This window comes from Fusarium proliferatum (assembly GCF_900067095.1).
Source record: "Fusarium proliferatum ET1 genome assembly, contig: FPRO_scaffold006, whole genome shotgun sequence".
NCBI lineage: Eukaryota > Fungi > Ascomycota > Sordariomycetes > Hypocreales > Nectriaceae > Fusarium > Fusarium proliferatum.
Genome location: NW_022194795.1, coordinates 702,855 through 720,732, shown reverse-complemented (window position 1 = coordinate 720,732; position 17,878 = coordinate 702,855). Strand labels below are relative to the sequence as shown.

Below are 17,878 nucleotides of genomic sequence, written 5' to 3'. Positions count from 1 at the left end.
TTTGATACCTCGTGATGCTTTTCCATTGCATCAGTTAAATTGATCGACATCGGTCCGATGAGCGGACAGGAGTTACGGCGTATGGATATAATCAGCACGTCATGCAACATCACGACTTATGAGATGAAATCATGAATCATGTCACGACTGAGAAAGAAATGCATGTATATGAAGGCTTTGAATGCACGCGAATACTTTGATCCCATCTTTTTCTCCATATCATTGTTATGAACGTTCGAATTTCCTAATTAATGTTCAAATATACATAAATGGCCCCAACCATGTCCAGACCTCCCATGCGCAGCACAAGGCTTTGTTTTTCGTATCATCTCGCATGTGCAATCACAATTAAGCTTTATTGACACCGTGGCGCTCGTATCACCCCGTCAACGTCGTACTCGGGTGAAGCCGTCCACATCAAAGTGACATTTGACAGCTCGATCGTGGCGCTGCGACACTTAGAGGTATTATCAACAAGCCGTGAGCTTCATTTAAACTAGCTGAACCATTCTGAACTCCAGGTCCTCGGACTCCAACTCTCCATGCATAATTCCATAAACATATGCGTCGCCGACTAGACTCAACGATGTTTCCAAACCCGAAACTTGACGAAATACATGCGGAACTTCGGCGCCTTGCAATATTCCCACTTCGTCACCGACCTTAATAGTCTGTGGTGCAAGGCCAAGATGTCCTTTGTTCGTTCGAAAGAGACTTCTCTTGTGTGACGCAGACCCCCAGTCAAGCTGTATCAATGAGGTTCGACCCTTAGAGCTCTGGTCTTGAGACTCCGTGGGCTCAGACTCTGACTCCCTTTGTTCCTCCGTTCTGCATAATTGTCGATAAGGGTGTAGTAGACTTGATAGTAAGTCTACTCGGTCCTGAATTCCTATTGAAATCAAAGCTTTGGAAAGACTGGCCTTGGGGTTTTTGAGCAGTTCGGATACCATATCTGGGTTCTTTGAAATGCTCAGCCACAGCATACCGTATATCATTTCTCCAAATTGGCCAACAAAGTCATATGAATCATAGTCGTATATCCCTGCTTGATCTGCCGTCAAGGTTCTGGCCAGCACTGACAAGACATTGTCTTCTCCAAACGCCTTGACAGGAAATGGGTTCAGAACGAGGTTGAGAATTTCAACCATCTGAGGATAGCCCTCTATATCTTCCCAGTATGCAGTTGTGACGGCAGTAATCGTATCAAAATAAGAATATGGCGAGGAGATAGTGTATGGTGAGTTGGTATCGTACTCGATGCAGACTTGTTGGTGAGTTGCTGTTTTGAAGGTATCTTCACTTCTTCGTTGAAGAAGCCTCCAAGGAATAGCTTGTGTGTAGTCTGGAACCCAGGACGGTAGATCTGGGATGCGGTATCTACTGCGGTCTCCTATATAGCTTAACCCTCGCCAGCTTGTTGTGTTGAGTAGGCAATGTGCTGCAGCTATCGAAAATACCTGCCGGGCTGGTTTTGAATAATCGGCAACTACTGGTTCCATATAATCATCCGCTGTAGTGGTATCTGGATTTCATTAGCCAGTCCTTTCTTTTTCTCAAAGGAGATGAGTTACCTGATATTGCCAGTAAACCATAAACCTTGTCTCTGGGATCTGTAGCATGCCTCGCACGATGATAGTCGACCTCGAATCCAAGTGGCGAAGGGGAAGTTCCATCAACTTCCTTCCTCAGTTTAGCTATCAAGTCGTATGTGAAGTTCATCAGCCACGTAATGGCTGGGGTCCTCTGGATGTCTTCTGTAACACTCCTCGACGAGTAACTATCATGTGCAATACTACTTCCGGCGAGGATAACATCCACAGAAGCATAGATTGTTCCGCACATAAATGTCAACTCTCGAGCTAGCCACATCTCTTGAAGTGTCCATGTCCGGCCAAACCATGCATGGTCAGTGAAGAAACGTGTCATGGCTAGCAGTTCTGAGTCAGTGAAGCTGCACGATGCAAGTGCTTTGTCCCTCAAGACGACATGCTCGTCTGAAAGGAGCTCCTGGCGGGTGATGGGCAATCTTTGAAAGCAAGCCACTGCTGTCTGGGTGTATTCTCTCTCATGACCGAGCCATACAATGACTTCCTCAGCACTTTTGTAGATATTTGCCATTTGAGAAACCTGAGCGTTTCGTTCCTCTACATCGTTTTGATTAATGCAAAGAGCATCTATCCATATGGGGCCTAGAATTCCAGATTGACACAGCGCAATGAGGGCGTTGTAAAGGTTTTGCCTGATATGTATCTCAAATCCGTCAATGAGAATCGTCTGAGAAGGCTTCGACCAACTCTCATCGGTTTCATCTCCACCCGGCTCCCCCCAAGTATATGACAGGCATTTGTATGCTGGGTTATCGTCAAGGTTGACGACAATCATATGGCTCGAAACTACGGCATTCTGAGTTCCAGGAATGATTTTGAGAAGTCGAATCTGCCCGTGCAGTAGCAAGGAGTCATATTTGTATACCATCTCGAAGCTATGTAGCTGTGTTTACCAATTTGATCCTTCATTGAGCGATTATGTTGCCGGATGACGTCTGAAATTTCTTGGCAGGGTTGATTGCATGGGGGCCATGTCTGTTTTAGGACACTTAGGACTGACCAGGGTTGTGATTACTTGTAACGATTTCTGGCATTCTTTTTCTTCTTTGCTTCAACAGACGAGTCGACAAAAGGGAAAAGTCTTCATTAGAATCACTAGACATGGAGCATAATTCAAGAAATAATACACGAGATCTATTTAATCTAGCTATCCAATGATAGCCTGTTATTAAATCCACGCTCTAGATATGTTTACAGCACATACGCTGATTTATGCATGATGGTTCTTCATATCATCTTCAGGATTTGAAGTGCATGTGGTCTCGGCCATGGATGCGCCCTCAAGAGTGGCACCATCCATATTAATTTCAATGAGAGGGCCCTTGTAGTGTTTTCGACCATCAACGATCCAAGTGCCCACTGCAATCAGAAGGATGACTCCAAAAGCAGCGATACAGTAGTTCATGTTGGTAGCCGTGACGGGAAGCTCGGGTGGGAATACGAAAAGGACGGTGGTGAGGATGGCCCAAGCAATACCAACGAGACTGCAAACCCATCGAACAGGGGCGCTGAGCTTGAAAGGTCGGTCTTCGGGAAGTAAGTTTCCGCCGCGGAGGAGGTGAATGGCGGGAGGGATCGCGTAGGTGACACCTTTGAAATGTTAGTTAAGAAGAGGCACAGATGGAGGACAACATACCGAGAGCAACAACGGAAGCAGCAGTAATAGCGTTGAAGGCACTTGAGCTTCCGAGAAGAATAAGACCGAAGATGATAACCCAGGCCGTAGTCCAGAGAAGAGCGTTGAGAGGAACCTCAAGGGCGTCGTTGTACTTGGCCCAGATATGGCTAAAGGGAAGACCTCGGTCACGGCTGAAAGCATAGGTCATGCGGGCACTGGTGGTCATGATAGCAGTGGCAGTAAACACCATGCAGACGATAGAGAAGACGATGAGGCAGATACTTCCAGCCTTGCTGTTAGTGGCATCGAAGTACATTTGCAGAAGAGCACCAGCTGGTGACTCGATAACGGTTTGAACGTCCTTGAGAACGAACAGCAGGCAGGAGAGAAAGATGAAACCAGAGAGCATGCCGATAAGAATGCACCAGATCATAATTCTAGGGCCCTCCTTTCGAGCGTTAGGGATCTCTTCAATCATATGCGCTGCGGCATCGAATCCGGTGAGAGCAAAGGCACCCTGAAGAAGTCCAAGCATCCAAGAGACGCCATCAGGCCAGCCGACCTCATTGATAAACTTTCCATAGACGAAAGCACCGCTCTGGTAATCGGGAGCAGCACAGGCCAAAACGGTTATGCTGATGATGATGAATCCCGAGATACTCCACAGGAAGGCGGCTTTGTTGAATAGAGGCAGAATTCGTGTCGCAAAGGCATTGATGACAAGGGCGATGATCGTGAAGGCCAGGTAAATCAGAAATTGATGCCATGCCTTGGCTTCGTAGGTAGGATGCATGAAAGTAATCGAATCAATAACAAAAGTACTTCCGAGCAGAGGAGCCGTTGCCGTCAAGACAACATAGCCAGCAGCGTTGATCCAACCGGTGACGTAGCTAATACCCCTTGACCACTTGGGCCAAGCAATAAGAGCAGCCCAATGATATTGACCACCAGCGGTAGGATAAGCCGATAACATCTCAGCCAGGGGAGCAGCTAGACACAAGTTACAAATACCAGCCACGATGAGACCCCAGATGACAGAGCTGGGACCTCCAGAGGGGAGGGCGAGACTGATAGAGGCTGACAGGGCGGTCCATGTGTTGAGGATGGCAAAAGCGAGACCGAGAAGAGAGATCTTGGAAAAGTTGCGCTTGAGTTCCTGCTTGTGGCCGAGCTGTTCTAAAGCAGCTGAGTCGTCAATATGGACATTTCTGTCCCGCGGCGTTTGGGACTCCATGATTACTGAGATGAGGTGGGATATCAAGTGAGGTCAGAGGGTGACATGTTGGGAGGTTAGCAAAGCAGGTATTTAAATGCCAGACGTCAGGCCCGTTAACGGAGGATCACTTCTCATGTTGGGCTAGGCTGTAACTTGGACTATTTGGTATCTAGTTCGGCGATCGTAGCTATCTCTGGGGGGGCGTCATTGTGGTTGCGTAACAAAGTCGCTTTTCCCCATCCTCAGGGCGCAAGAAAACTTGTGACCTGAAGGAAGAGTGTCAAAAATATTTAGTCTAAACTCAGGTGAATCCACACTGAGATTACCCAAGTCTTTTTGTCACCTGAGATAGATGCCTTGAGCTTTACTGCCTCCCCTGGCCCATGTCGCTGTGACAGTCTAGGGATGACGATCCACCCTTCGCGGTGAACTCGATGGCTGGATGACGTTGTGGGGATCATGCCCCGGGCCGGGGAAGGGCCTATCTCTTTTTGTTCTAGAATTGTTTTGGGGTGATTGTCTGGGTTGGGGATTGGGCAAGCCATCCTTGAATGAGGCTTTTGAGTAACAAGTTCGGCTCATGTTCTAGAAGTAATTTATGACATGTAAGGCCCTGCAAGCTGATGAACCGCATAGGAAAATAACTGCCCAGGACAGCTATACTCCTGCAAGTAATGCAGCGTGGTAGAGCACTCATCGAATGATTACAGGGGCCTGTCTTATCATGTCCCCTCTGTACAGTACCCGTCCGTCCGTATGGAGATCGTCTAAGCTGAAGTCTAGGCTTGCGACAATAGCGCGCTTCGGAGCCGACTCTCCCAAAACCAAGTCCATGCTCCGGAATCAGCGGCCTTTTAGTCTCTAACAAAATTTCCTTCTCCTACGCGCCCTTCTTTAGGCATGTCATCTCTCCAACTCTTTTCAATTGGTTTCAAACACGTTGTTATGGTCAGACTGGAATGAATCTAGCTCCCCCACGAACGGATGTGCGGCTCCCTAGCTGATTTACCCCAACTCATCAAAGGAATAGTTGGAGATAAAAATCAGGAGACCTCTGTAAAATAACTCTAACGGGGGCTGTCTTTGAGGCCCATTTCAGTGGAGATGTTCCCCCAGCTTGGTGACTTTTGGATATTGTTCACGAATAAGGCAGATAATCAAATTGCGGCTCTCTGAACATATTCTGGTCCGTGCTGTCTACTACTCATCCGTCTTAACCGAGTCGACCGGCCGAACCGGCAGATGTTGCATAAATGCATAGCTCTCACGGTCTTTATCAGGGAATTATAACTCTCAGGACCGGCATCGACCGGCTTCTCGACGGGGTTGCCGTGCCATGTGGGAATATTAAACTGGAGCCTGTAGTGGCGAGAGAGAAAAGCTTCACTTCTGAGTTTCAAATCCCCGTATTGACGACTCTGGAGAAATGGTTTTTATTACGTTTTGGAATATGACAAGATGACCAGTTATACAGATTTTGCATGGCACTCCGCGATATGACCCCGCGACCCTGAGGGGTTTTTGCTTTTCCCCAGGCTTTTCTCCGACTTTTTGGATTTGTGTTGAGTAATGAATGTTCACAACGTTCCACTTTGTTTTCGGAGCTTGACCGTTGGGTCGGAGGTGCTCTCTTTTGAGATGAGAGCATGAAAGTTGCTATTGTTCTTAAGATCAGACTAAAGAGGCTCGAACAAAGTGGAATCGTCGGCATTTCGATACGGACCGCCCAAGATGAGCTGATCATTATCAGGCGCTGGATATAGTGATGGGACGTTGATAAATAAGCTCCACGATTCTTGCTGTTCCTGGCAAAGTCTGCCAAGTTGGGTTTCTTTATAGATGGCGGTAACTCAAAAGTGGCCAATGAAACTGGTCTGATAGATAGCCAATATCAAGTGAATATCTAAAATCGACTTCTGATATTGAGGCTCTGCTCCAAATTGCTTCGCCAAGAGCCGCCAAGGCGGGAGGTGCACGCCATAGCTTTCGAAGCCTGTCAGTCACTGTACCACGTTTATTGAGACATAAGATTCTCAATGGAGAGTCTTGGTCGATATTGAAGGGTGCGCATGGATATGATAGCGCAATAAGACAATGATAAGGTAATATAGGAAGAATAGCGGTTGAAACAGACTCAACCACTTAGAGGATCGAGGAACAGACAATTGAACCAATTACGACTGGCAACAGCCCAGATGCCTCGAGAATGCAAATTCACCCAAGTTAGATTCGTAACTCTTGGACACTCCAAGCGTAACTTTTTGATATTTAAAGGGCATATTGAAAGGGCTGTAGAGCATGAAGTCGACGATTCTAGAACATTACTTGAAAATGGTTTCAAGATATCTAAGCACAGGGTAACTCCCACAGTTTTAATGCACTTAACATACTCTAAGGAATGAAGACTAATTGTATAGAGTTATAAGATCTTGGGGCTTAAATATAACCTTGATTTGATAACATATACTAGTAATTTCTGAAAACTCTCCGTCAATCAACGATGGCCTTCCTCAATGTGCATGTGTATAGACATTCCTACGCCCTTCCCTGACACAATTCGCCAGAGATTTCATCTCATCAGCTCAGGTTCCGTGGTCTAGTTGGTTATGGCATCTCGTTAACACCGAGAAGGTCCCCGGTTCGATCCCGGGCGGAACCACATTTTTGCGGATCCGAAAGGACCCGCGTCTCCTTTTCTCTCACCGCTCACAACTCCACAAACTTAACCCCAAATCTTACCTCTTCATGTATCTCCATTGGTCTCGTGGCCTAGTTGGTTATGGCATCTCGTTTACACCGAGAAGGTCCTCGGTTCGAGCCCGAGCGGGACCATTCTTTTGCTCGTTGGAGCATCCATCCCTTTTTGTCACTCACAGGCACTAGTGTGCGGTTGTGCGTGAGTGGTCAAGTGGCTTGTTTGTCTACCTAGAAAGTCCAGTTTACCAAATCTTGTACATTTAATGTCAATCCATCCTCATTGTTCCCCTGCACCCTTAATAATTTCGGTTCACAAAGTAGTTGTACTTGTCCTCAACCATCTTCAAAGCCCTCTTGTTGGCTTCATCAACATCTTCTTTAGGTAGACCCAAAGCTTCATTTGCAAGGCCATACTTGGCTTCGAAGTTTCCATCACCATTGGGATAGAACGTTCGAGCATACATAGCGAGTCCATGGCCAGAACGATCCCCCTTCTTAAGAAGGTCCATGCCTCGCTGCCAGCGCTCCTTGGAATCCTCATACTCGATATCCCAGTCCTTGTCTGTCGTACCGGTGATTCGTTGAAGGCTGTCGAGCATCTCTCGCTGAGAGATGAGAAAGCTGGAGATGTAGAGGGGCTTGTTTCGCCACTGGGAAATGGTAGGTGACTTGTCGTTCTCATCGTCTGGAATAACCTTCAAGCTCAGAAGAGCTGCGAAAGCTCGACCACACTGATCCCAGGTTGAGCTGTTGATCCGGGTGTTGCCATCATCGTAGAACGTAACCTTTTTCTTGTCGCCAGTCATGTCGAAACCATACCATTCAGGACCCTGGGCCAGAGAGAACTCGTACCAGAAGGAACAGCACATGGCAATCCATGAGGATACACCATTTTCTTCGACGGCATTGATTCCTGGGAACACACTTCTACCGGTCAGGTTCTCGTCGGCGAGTGACTTATTGGTGAAGTCGATGCCATAACAATTGGGCATGATCCATGGAACACCTGCTTTGGCGGCCGCTCCAATGATCTTCTCTTGGGTGCCAGGGGCTGCGGATACTGAGAGAGAAATTGCGAGGAACTGCTGGCCTCGAAGTGCCTCCACGATAGAGTTATCATCATCGTAGTCAACAGTGACAGTGTGAGCGCCTTCGGGGATTTTGCTGGTGCTGCCTTTACGGGTGATAGCAGTGACTGTATGCTTGCCTGTCGCGATGAGATACTTGGCCAAGTACTTGCCAACACTTCCACCAGCCTGTAAAATGTCAGTCATTAATCAGATGATAGCGAATGTGTTACTTACACCAATAATGGCAACTCGTTCAATCTTGTTTACAAAGCCCTCAGGCTGGTCCTTGGCGTACTGTTGAGACATTGTAGCAACTGAGACTCGGAAGATTTATGTATGCAAAACTAAAAGTGGTGGTAATTGTTGAGTGAAGTTGATGAATGTGATGATGATGAGATGCTTCTCCAAAGGGAAGACATCTCGACATCTTTATACTTGAGTCTTCACTACTAGCTTTGAGTGCCATTGAAGCATTTAATTGCCCGGACATTTCGTTAACTCCTGCCGTCCGCTATTCTAGGCCATTGTCGATGATGCTATCGCGGACTTTGCATTTGGCGTCGGTCGAGAATTTTACCATATCCGGTAAGTGCTTTTACCGTAACGGGTAAGAGGGTCTCCCGCTCGGGGCGGATGCCCCCCACCAAAAAGACACGAACCAATCAGAGGCTGTCAAATACGAGAATAAGTTAATAGACCTCAATATCCAGGGTTGGATCGCTGATAGTGAAACCAAAAGCGCGAGTCCGAGTTTATCTCCTTGCTCTCGTAGTTCGGACTTCTCTTGAGCCGAAGTCGTATGATGATTCATAATGTCGCGACCCGACAACGTGTGATCTGCCGTCTACGGCAGTTGGTTATCGAGAAGTGAACCTTGTTGAGCCGCAGTAGTTCGTGGGATCTTGTCGTAGATATTGATTAGAAATCGATCTACAGGCTTCCATTCGCAACTATTTATCCAGTTGAATTTGTCTTCTCGTCATATTATGGGCATGTATTCAATATCATATCATGTATAGAAGTCGCGGGGAGTTCCGAGGACTGTTGAGTCGATTGAACATGTCTACAATGTGAAAGTGCAACTGGTTTCTTCACTACAATGCCATGAATAGAGAATTACCCAACAATGAATAAGTATAGACTTGCCGACCAGAATAGCAAGAAATGAATCGAGAGAGAAATAGGTCCATATCTTCAGAAAGGTCCGGCGCAAAGATGTATCCCTCTACAGGGTCGAATGCTCCTAACACTATCACAAGAGCTGAGTCATGAATATAACTTGTTACGGTTTTACGTTTACTCCAATTTCAATATCTCCTTAACGCCTATGCCTCGACCACCTCAATGTCCGATACTCTTCATGCGATAGATTTCTCTTAAAATTTTCATTAGAATTTCCTAGCTCTGTCTAGCAGGATCCAGCTCAACCTTGTTCTTCGTAATGGCATCAATCTCCTCCATAATCTCTGGTGTCAGCTTATCAAGAATCTTCAGCGAGGCAACAGTATCATCCAACTGCTCAGGCCGGCTGGCACCGGTGATTACACTGGTAACATTAGGATTCTTGAGACACCATGCAATACCAAGTTGAGCCTGGCTGATGCCCAGCTTATCAGCAATGGGCTTCAGCTGCCGAACCTTGTCGATCTCCTCCTTCCAGTCATCAGTGCCAATACGGCCGCGCATGAAGTCGGCGAAGTTGTCCTTGCTGGCTTCAAACCGGGAGTCTTTGGGTGGCTTGCCGTCAACTATATCGTTGTACTTTCCACTGAGAACGCCCATTTTCAAGGGGGAGAACGAGGTGATACCTAGGCCAGTGCGCTCATATAGGCGTTGGAATTGACCTTCAACTCTGTCTCTGACAAGGATGTTGTAGAAGGGTTGCTCGGCGATAGGTCCAATCATTCTAAGATCACGAGCAATTCCGACCTGTTGATGTGAGAATCCAGGCATATTATATACAAGTGATAGTGACTTACAGCTTCGGCAATTTCATCAGCGGACCACTCTGATGTACCCCAGTAGAAAGCCTAGTGACTTCGTAAGCGCTGCTGCAATCAAGTTCGGCGAATGCTAAACAAACCTTTCCGTTGTCAATCAGGTAGTTGAAGGCTCGGACAGTCTCCTCCATAGGAGTCAGTCTATCTGGCCGGTGAGCGTAGACAATGTCAACATAGTCGAGCTGAAGACGCTCCAACGACGCGTCTAGACCCTCAATAATATGCTTTCTCGAAAGCCCATGGTTGTTGACGAGAATTTCTCCATTAACGGCACCCCAGTTGATCTCTGAGAAACATTAGCATCAAGGCATCGAATACCTGGCGCATTTAAGGACTCACTCGTGCTAATGACCAAATCGCTGCGCTTCCAGCCAAAGTGCTTAATAGCCTTTCCCATGACAATCTCAGCTTGGCCAGCAGTATAGTTCTCGGCTGTGTCGAAGAAATTTATTCCAAGGTCGTAAGCCTTTTTCATGCAAGCAAATGCCTCCTCATCTTGAGCGTAGCCTCCATAGGTCATCCAGCTACCAAGACCAATTGCAGAGACATGTAAGCCGGATCTACCGAGACGACGGTAGATCATGCCAGTGTTTCTAGGTTCAGCCCAAGCCATCTTGACGATTTATGAGACCTTGGAGATGTAAATCTTGCGTGAAGTCAATGTTTCTACACACCTTGGTCAGTATAAAATTGTAAAAACGGCTCGTCGCCGAATTCGAATTGGGTTTGTGTAGCCGGAGAATATTTCGGAGATTGCTTCGGAGCGGGGATGACTTACAGGAAGATTATTATTCTATGGATCAGTGCCGCCAACAATTGGGAGGGACTTGTTTGTTGCTTTAAACTGAGTAATGTCGCAAGCTTGAGTGCAGAGTTGACTCATCCAGCCGGTAAATGTCACAGAGCTTCATCAAGTCGGATATTCCGACTTATTTGCTGTCACACCTGGACTTCTGCCTTCCCCATGTGCAGGTGTCTTGCAGCGGGGAATTGCAGTAGCTGAACAAGGGTGCAATGGCGCAATACGGGGTCCTCTTTACGCCATAAGCCAGCAATGGAGGAGTCTTTCAACTTTTGGGTGGAGTTTAGGCCTAATTTTGCCGGAGGACCGTAATCTCACCGATCCTTTACCTACACTTAGGTTGGTGTCTCAATTATCTGCTGGATTTCGTCCTGTTCAGTAATATCGCGGGGCATCGACTCCAGTAGCATACGAGTAAGCGGCGACGGCGATCGAACCAGGTAGCCGAGGTCCAGAGGCGGCCAGCAAATTTGAGAAGCTTGGCCTTCCATGAATTGATACGTTGGCATCGTGAGGTTCGGTTGTGATGTCAAAAGCTCGGCAGTATCTTGAAAAGTCGATGCTATATTTGCTTCAAAAGCCGCTGAATCACTCTCTTGTTCCAGCATGCGGCCTGAATTGAAGATTGCGTCCATTCGTATTGTGAGAAGTGAGAGAAGAGTGCGGTTGCCTCCCCGGCAGGATGAAAGTATGTCGCGTAGTTGATGAAGTATTGGGCCGGATGAATCGTTTTGTGCTGAGTGATCACTTGCGATTGCATCAATTACTGCCGTAGCAATCTCAAATGTCTTAAATTCCTGGCCCGATTGTGAGTTTACATCTTGTTACATCGATACTCGATTATGCTCACCAGTGTCGGTCCATGAGACTCGAGAGCAGCCTTAGGAAGCTCGGAAACGAGGCTCAAAAAGTCTTTAGCGATATTAATGGGGTTCATAGACGGTATGACAATCCCAAATCGAAGAGCCGCTCGCCATAATACAGCACGCATCCACTGTCTTGTAACAAACATGTCTGCGCGCTGAACCTCGTTAATTGGACCCCAATCGTCATTATCAGCCGAATCGAGTAGCTTTTGCTGTAGAAGTTCCAGGCAATTCTGCGCAACAGCAGCCATATTGGGCAGATCCGAGTCCGCGTCGATGTTGCGAAGGATCTCAAAGATGTTGGACTGATCAAAGACCCAGAAAAGATGAACCAACTTTAGAAATGCCGGTAAAACTTCAGCACGGTCATCGGCTCCTCCGAACCACGGGAACAGGATGTTTGGCTTGAGGACTATGGGAAGCTTGTGCAAGAGAGCAACACCTCTGAGCGATAAGCATTAGCTCCTGATCTTTTTCCGATGAAGAACCCTACCTCTCAGTGACAAACAGTAGCCAGAGAATCCGCCGCGAAACATGTTGATCGGCTTCCGAAAGCGAAGGATACGTGGACTCACGGTCAAGTCTCAATATTTGTGCCTGTGTGATAGCTTCACGCAAGTACACAAGCGATTTTGTGCCTCCAGGCAAAGCATTCTCGTGGTAAATATGTAGGAAGAAGGAAATCCTCAAGGCATCCAACAGACCCAGCTTCTCACTCAGCCCACTTGTTTCCGCCTCTTCTACACTGGGTCGCCATGCAGTGTCCAGTTTCAGTTGAGCAATAGCAGCAAGAGCCACAGCATTAGCAAGGCATCTGGCTGCACCACCTTCATTGGGGCTCTGCCGAATTTTGTTCCTTAGATCAGTCGCATCGACGATGGGCCAGATGGGGTACAGTCTTTCAGAGTAAACCTCTAAAACATCAAGCAAGCAAGCTATTTCATTAAAGGGTAACGGTGACTTCTGGGTAGTAGCTTGATCCGGGCTTGAGGTGTCGCTTTTTGCTCCATCCCCTTGGCGTCTTCGCTCAATCTTATCCAGCGTTCTTGGTCTCAATCCTCGCGGCCCTCTCGTCCCTTGTGAACGATTGAAGGTACATTCTATGCCCGACGCCTCACACGCTGTGCAAGGGGGTGTTTCTGAGCAGCGGATCTTTCTGATCTTGCATGAATCGCAGGCTCGTCTCGCGAGCTTCTGACGAGAACTCGGAGTGTTTTTCGGAGGTCGTGGAGGTGGGGTCATGGCTCAGAGGTCGAATTGCTCGATGGGAGTCAGAAGGATCACCATTGACCAGTGAAAAGAACGAAAGTGTGGCAAATGAAAAGACTCGGCAGAGATGAATTGTTTCTGTGCTACTTCTGGTGCAAATGGCGTGCTGGTCCGTTGTGATCTCGCCTTCCAGGACCCCTGTCTACCCCGGATTTTGGTTCCCTTCTAAGCCTCGGTAGCTCCCCCGCCCTTCTCCAACGAGATTGCCCTAGCATCTCTGTTTCCCTTTCATCCTTTAGAGCTTAGACGGTCGTATCTGTTTCTTGTAGCGGACGTCAGTCCTGGCTTGTCGTTGCTGCCCTATATAATGGATCAGCTTAAGTATAATACTTGTTGGTTGTCACTAACAGGAAAGCTCAACGCTGGGCTTCTCCACGATGGGAGCCGGGAGCTCAGGTATCGGCAAAGGCGAGGGAGCAGCGACTTCGGGCCAGACGGTCTCGACACTTGGATCCCACTGCATCCACGATTCGTCTTCTTCAGACAACGTAACAATTGGTGTTGCCATGGTTTCACTGGTAATTTTGGTATAAAAAGCTGGCAACTTGATCTGTATGATTGTTGGGAACTCGTATGGAGGTTGGAAAGTGGAAGTAGGAAAGTTGCCGCGGCGAAAGAAGGAAGGAAATATGCATTGTAAGTTTTGCTTTCGGGATTTGTTTGTGTGCTCCTTCTGCCTAGGACACTGAATCACGCTGGGAGAATTTCTCATGTCGTGAGGAAGGAGGGAGCTGCTGGGCAGGTTACGAGTGGAGAACTTGAGAGGAGCGTTGAGGAGAGACTGAAGACGGCCCTGGCTGATCTCAGCTTGATAGGGGGTGTAGCTTGTATACCGAATACTAAATAGAATCGACAGACGATTATAACCACGACCCTTAAGGCTTACTAAAGGAGAAGCTATCATACGCTCATTATCACATGAGGCGACGACACCATGTGGTGATATTACACATTCTTCATTCAATTTTATACATAAGCCGGTACTATCAGATACCGAGTGCCTCCCTGCGACTCTTGCTATTCAGATCGAGATAAGGCGCTTCGCCAAGACTACAAACTCGATCTCCAGCTCTCGCTTCCTCATAGTCATATGTCGCGCAGTGGAAAGTTGATCTATTATCCCAAATCGCAAGGTCATTCTGGCTCCAACGGTACCGGACCTGGGCATCGTGGTTCTGTGTCACTAGGTTGAAGAGGTACGCCAGCAGTGTATCACTCTCATCTTTTGACAATCCATTGATGCGCTTGGTGAAGCCCTTGTTGACAAACACTGACTTCCAGCCTGTGACTGGGTTTGTGCGAATGAGAGGATGGATGGATGTGAGGTTCTCGCCTTGATTCAGAGGCGAGCCACGGATACCCTTGCGGATCGGGTTGCCAAGGCGTCGTGCCTCGTCATGGAAGAAGCTGGCATCGTGAGTCGCGGTCAATCCCTCGAGGAACTTCTTCATGGGGTCTGAAAGTCTATCATAGACCTCATATCCGGATGCCCAGAGCTATTTCAAGTTAGCAAGATGTTGGTGAGTGAAGAGAGAACCAAGCAACACGGGTTACTTGAACCTCTGAGTCGACAAGACATACTGTGTCGCCACCTGTTTTTGGTAGAGTGTGAATCTTGAGCATAGCATAGTCTGAGGGAACCTTCTCAAAGGTGATATCGCTGTGCCACCCAGCCGATGCATATCGGCTTACATCGCTGAGCTGATGTGTCAAACCACCACCCTTCTTCTGCTTCTCACTTGAGATAACACTGATCTGATCACCCAACTCACTACCCTCTTCAGTCAAAGGATGCACATGCAGACCTGAGCTACTAGGGCACCCAGCAACCTCTGTAAGCCGCAGCATGAACTCCTTCATCTCTTGAGGAGTGATATCCTGGTTCTTGAGAAAGACAACACCTCGCTGAGAAATAGTGACTGCAAGGTCACGGATGTGTCTCTCGTCCCATTTCAAGAGGTCTCGAATTTGGAGACCATTGTACTCACGGCCGATGACAGGGGTGACGTCAAGCTGAGGAATGTCATCCAGACTACCCGTGTAAGTCAAGGGTTCTGATAGACGTGGACGGCTTTGGGCATCTCCGCCGACAATATTGCTAGAAACGGTCTCGGGTGCAGCAGAAGGCATGATGCAATATGTGCTTGAGCTTGAACAATACTTGTCAATTGATAAGAAAACGAGGGCAAACAGTGACAATTATGTGAAGCTGTATCCAAGCCGGAGTCTCTTTCGGAGGATAACCACCCATTGATAAATAACAAGGACCCGGCATGACGGGAATGAGTCTAACCAAGAATGGAATATTCAGACCGTTACAGGCCAAACGTACAATGCCGAATCATTTCCCCCCGCAAAGGCGACATCGGGACTAACGATGGCATGCTCGGGAGAGGAGAATTTCTCGGAGAATCTACCCCAGCTCTAACGATGGGTTTGGGCCAATCTCGTAGCTGTAATTTCTACAAGTGCCCTGTCAGGTGGTCACTGCATGATGCTCTGAGTTCCTAATCCACCTGTTGCATTTTACTTAGAGAGCCTTGGGCGGATCATGGCCCTTGACTATGAGAATTGAGTGTTACCAGATCTGGCTCCATGTCCTTATGGCGTGCGCGATCGAGCCACCCACCAAGGGGACTATTGTGTATACTACCTACCGAAAGAGTCTCCGGCGATGAACTATATCCATGGTCAAACTGTAGATGTCTCTTATATATCTGACCGAGAACCCAAGTTTTAGGATCATCTCAGCGACGATCACTTCAATTGAGTCTCTTGATATTTACCCAAGTCATTGAATGGAATTCTTTTTATACCATGGGTAACCCGGATATCGAGACGAGCTCGGCAATTGCTCAGCGCGTGTCGGTGGAAATCACCAAGACACAAGTCGGAGTTGGCCGAGAACAATTGTCAGACGCTTTGCCGCCTCATGCCGACTACGAAGGCGGCCATCGGTGGGATCCCTCGGCTACATGGACTCCTGAAGAAGAGAGACGGGCAGTACGAAAGACTGATCTCAAGCTTTTGTCTTGGTTGTGTCTTATGGTATGTGTTGCTTCTGAATTGGTGATTAGATTGACTTACACGATATAGTTCTTTGGTCTGCAATTGGATCGTGGAAACATTTCCAACGCGCTTGCTGATGACCTCTTGACTGATCTCGGATTGACCACCGATGACTACAACAACGGAACCACCATTCAAGTCCTTTGCTTCTTGCTGGCTGAGTTCCCTGTTCAGTTCCTCACCAAGCGATACGGCTTCAAGCATGTTCTTCCTACGCTCATGGTCTGCTGGGGTCTTGTCTCAACCTTCCAAGCCTTCATGACCGGACGAGCTGCTTTCTACGTCACCCGCGCTCTCATTGGTACCTTTGAGGGTGGTTTCATTCCCGGTGTCATTCTCATGGCGACTTACTTTTACACCTCGAAGGAGCTGTCTATTCGACTTGCAGCTTTCTGGTCTACTCTCAACATCGCCCGTGTCATCTCTGCTCTCCTTGCTGCTGGACTGATTGAGATGCGAGGTGTCAACGGCCACCCCGGCTGGTTCTGGCTCCTCCTCCTTGAGGGCCTTCTTACCGTGGTCATTGGTCTCGTCTCTATGGCCTATCTTCCTACCTCGCCCACAGGCACCAAGTCTCTCATCTGGCGAAAGTCTTGGTACACTGAGCGTGAGGAGGTCATCATGATCAATCGTATCCTTCGAGATGATCCTGCCAAGGGTCTTACAGCATTGAAGGAGCCTGCTACATGGCAGGATGTCAAGAACGCATGGTCAGACCCCTCGCTCTGGGGTCTTTATTTTATCGGCCTCGTTGCCTACATTCCCGCCGCACCTGTTCAGGCTTACTTGACTCTTACCCTCAAGCGAGTTGGAAAGTTCAGTACCTTGGCTAGCAACCTGCTCACTGCACCCTCTGCTGCACTCCAGATCATTACTATGCTTGCGCTGGCCTACAGTTCTGAGTACTTTAACGAGAGGACGTTCCATTGTCTGTTTGGAGAGATCTGGTCACTTCCACTTCTCACGGCACTTCTCACCCTTCCTGATGAGGGCCGAGAATGGGGACGATTCTCTATTATTACTCTGATCTCTGGATATCCCTACTTCCACCCTCTGGTTTCTTCTTGGATTTCCGAGAACTCTTTCGACGTTAAGAAGCGAGCCATCGCTGCGGCTACATACAACGTCATCGTTCAGATGTGAGTTTGACCCTTGCACGTTTAACAAACAAGTACTAACAGAAAACAGGGGAAGCGTTACAAGCTCTCAGATCTACCGCAAGTGGGATGCTCCTTACTACAAAAACGGTAACAAGGTGCTCATTTCGATCCTGTGCCTCTCTGTCGTTGCATTCATCGCCCAGCGATTCTGGCTTATCCACCTCAACAAGAAGAAGATTGAACAGTGGGAACAGATGACACCAGAGCAGAAGCTCGAATACCAGACGGACAAGGAACAGCGAGAGATTGATGGAAACAAGCGACTCGATTTCCGCTTTGCTTACTGAGAGGATAACTAGGAGTACTGTGGTGATTGGTCGAGTTAATATTTTCCAGCATACGTATATGCTGTAAGTTAACCAGTTAACTTGTAAACCCCGAGAATGGTTACGTATTAAATCAAGCAGGGTCTCCTGTGATGCTGGGTTATGAAACCCATTTGTGACTGAGAAAACTGCCGTTCCACAGCAACGCCTTTTATTTAGAGTTCAAGTCGTTACTGGT

At 47.8% G+C, this 17,878-nt stretch overlaps 7 protein-coding genes and 2 non-coding genes across 9 annotated transcripts; 3 read left to right on the top strand and 6 right to left on the bottom strand.

The window, feature by feature from the left end:
• Positions 1-491: 491 nt before the first annotated feature.
• FPRO_09319 (uncharacterized protein) lies at positions 492-2,475 on the bottom strand (the record flags this gene model as incomplete). The annotated part of the gene is made up of 2 exons (XM_031232699.1): positions 492-1,522; positions 1,572-2,475. The coding sequence occupies 2 exons, from the start codon at positions 2,473-2,475 to the stop codon at positions 492-494; spliced, it is 1,935 nt and encodes a 644-aa protein (XP_031082610.1).
• Positions 2,476-2,817: 342 nt separating this feature from the next.
• Positions 2,818-4,459, bottom strand: FPRO_09318 (choline permease; the record flags this gene model as incomplete). The annotated part of the gene is made up of 2 exons (XM_031232698.1): positions 2,818-3,197; positions 3,244-4,459. The coding sequence occupies 2 exons, from the start codon at positions 4,457-4,459 to the stop codon at positions 2,818-2,820; spliced, it is 1,596 nt and encodes a 531-aa protein (XP_031082609.1).
• A 2,567-nt stretch (positions 4,460-7,026) lies between these two features.
• Positions 7,027-7,100, top strand: tRNA. The gene has a single exon. It is a non-coding gene; the product is annotated as a tRNA-Val (tRNA).
• A 99-nt stretch (positions 7,101-7,199) lies between these two features.
• tRNA lies at positions 7,200-7,273 on the top strand. Its single transcript has one exon. It is a non-coding gene; the product is annotated as a tRNA-Val (tRNA).
• Positions 7,274-7,434: 161 nt separating this feature from the next.
• On the bottom strand, positions 7,435-8,514 carry FPRO_09317 (putative oxidoreductase CipA-like; the record flags this gene model as incomplete). Its single annotated transcript, XM_031232697.1, has 2 exons — positions 7,435-8,394; positions 8,443-8,514. The coding sequence occupies 2 exons, from the start codon at positions 8,512-8,514 to the stop codon at positions 7,435-7,437; spliced, it is 1,032 nt and encodes a 343-aa protein (XP_031082608.1).
• Positions 8,515-9,606: 1,092 nt separating this feature from the next.
• Positions 9,607-10,821, bottom strand: FPRO_09316 (putative potassium channel beta subunit protein; the record flags this gene model as incomplete). The annotated part of the gene is made up of 4 exons (XM_031232696.1): positions 9,607-10,137; positions 10,188-10,238; positions 10,292-10,494; positions 10,548-10,821. The coding sequence occupies 4 exons, from the start codon at positions 10,819-10,821 to the stop codon at positions 9,607-9,609; spliced, it is 1,059 nt and encodes a 352-aa protein (XP_031082607.1).
• Positions 10,822-11,345: 524 nt separating this feature from the next.
• Positions 11,346-13,118, bottom strand: FPRO_09315 (uncharacterized protein; the record flags this gene model as incomplete). The annotated part of the gene is made up of 3 exons (XM_031232695.1): positions 11,346-11,807; positions 11,861-12,320; positions 12,370-13,118. The coding sequence occupies 3 exons, from the start codon at positions 13,116-13,118 to the stop codon at positions 11,346-11,348; spliced, it is 1,671 nt and encodes a 556-aa protein (XP_031082606.1).
• A 1,013-nt stretch (positions 13,119-14,131) lies between these two features.
• FPRO_09314 (putative taurine dioxygenase) lies at positions 14,132-15,275 on the bottom strand (the record flags this gene model as incomplete). Its single annotated transcript, XM_031232693.1, has 2 exons — positions 14,132-14,641; positions 14,727-15,275. The coding sequence occupies 2 exons, from the start codon at positions 15,273-15,275 to the stop codon at positions 14,132-14,134; spliced, it is 1,059 nt and encodes a 352-aa protein (XP_031082605.1).
• A 687-nt stretch (positions 15,276-15,962) lies between these two features.
• FPRO_09313 (uncharacterized protein) lies at positions 15,963-17,661 on the top strand (the record flags this gene model as incomplete). Its single annotated transcript, XM_031232692.1, has 3 exons — positions 15,963-16,193; positions 16,242-17,353; positions 17,403-17,661. The coding sequence occupies 3 exons, from the start codon at positions 15,963-15,965 to the stop codon at positions 17,659-17,661; spliced, it is 1,602 nt and encodes a 533-aa protein (XP_031082604.1).
• Positions 17,662-17,878: the final 217 nt, after the last annotated feature.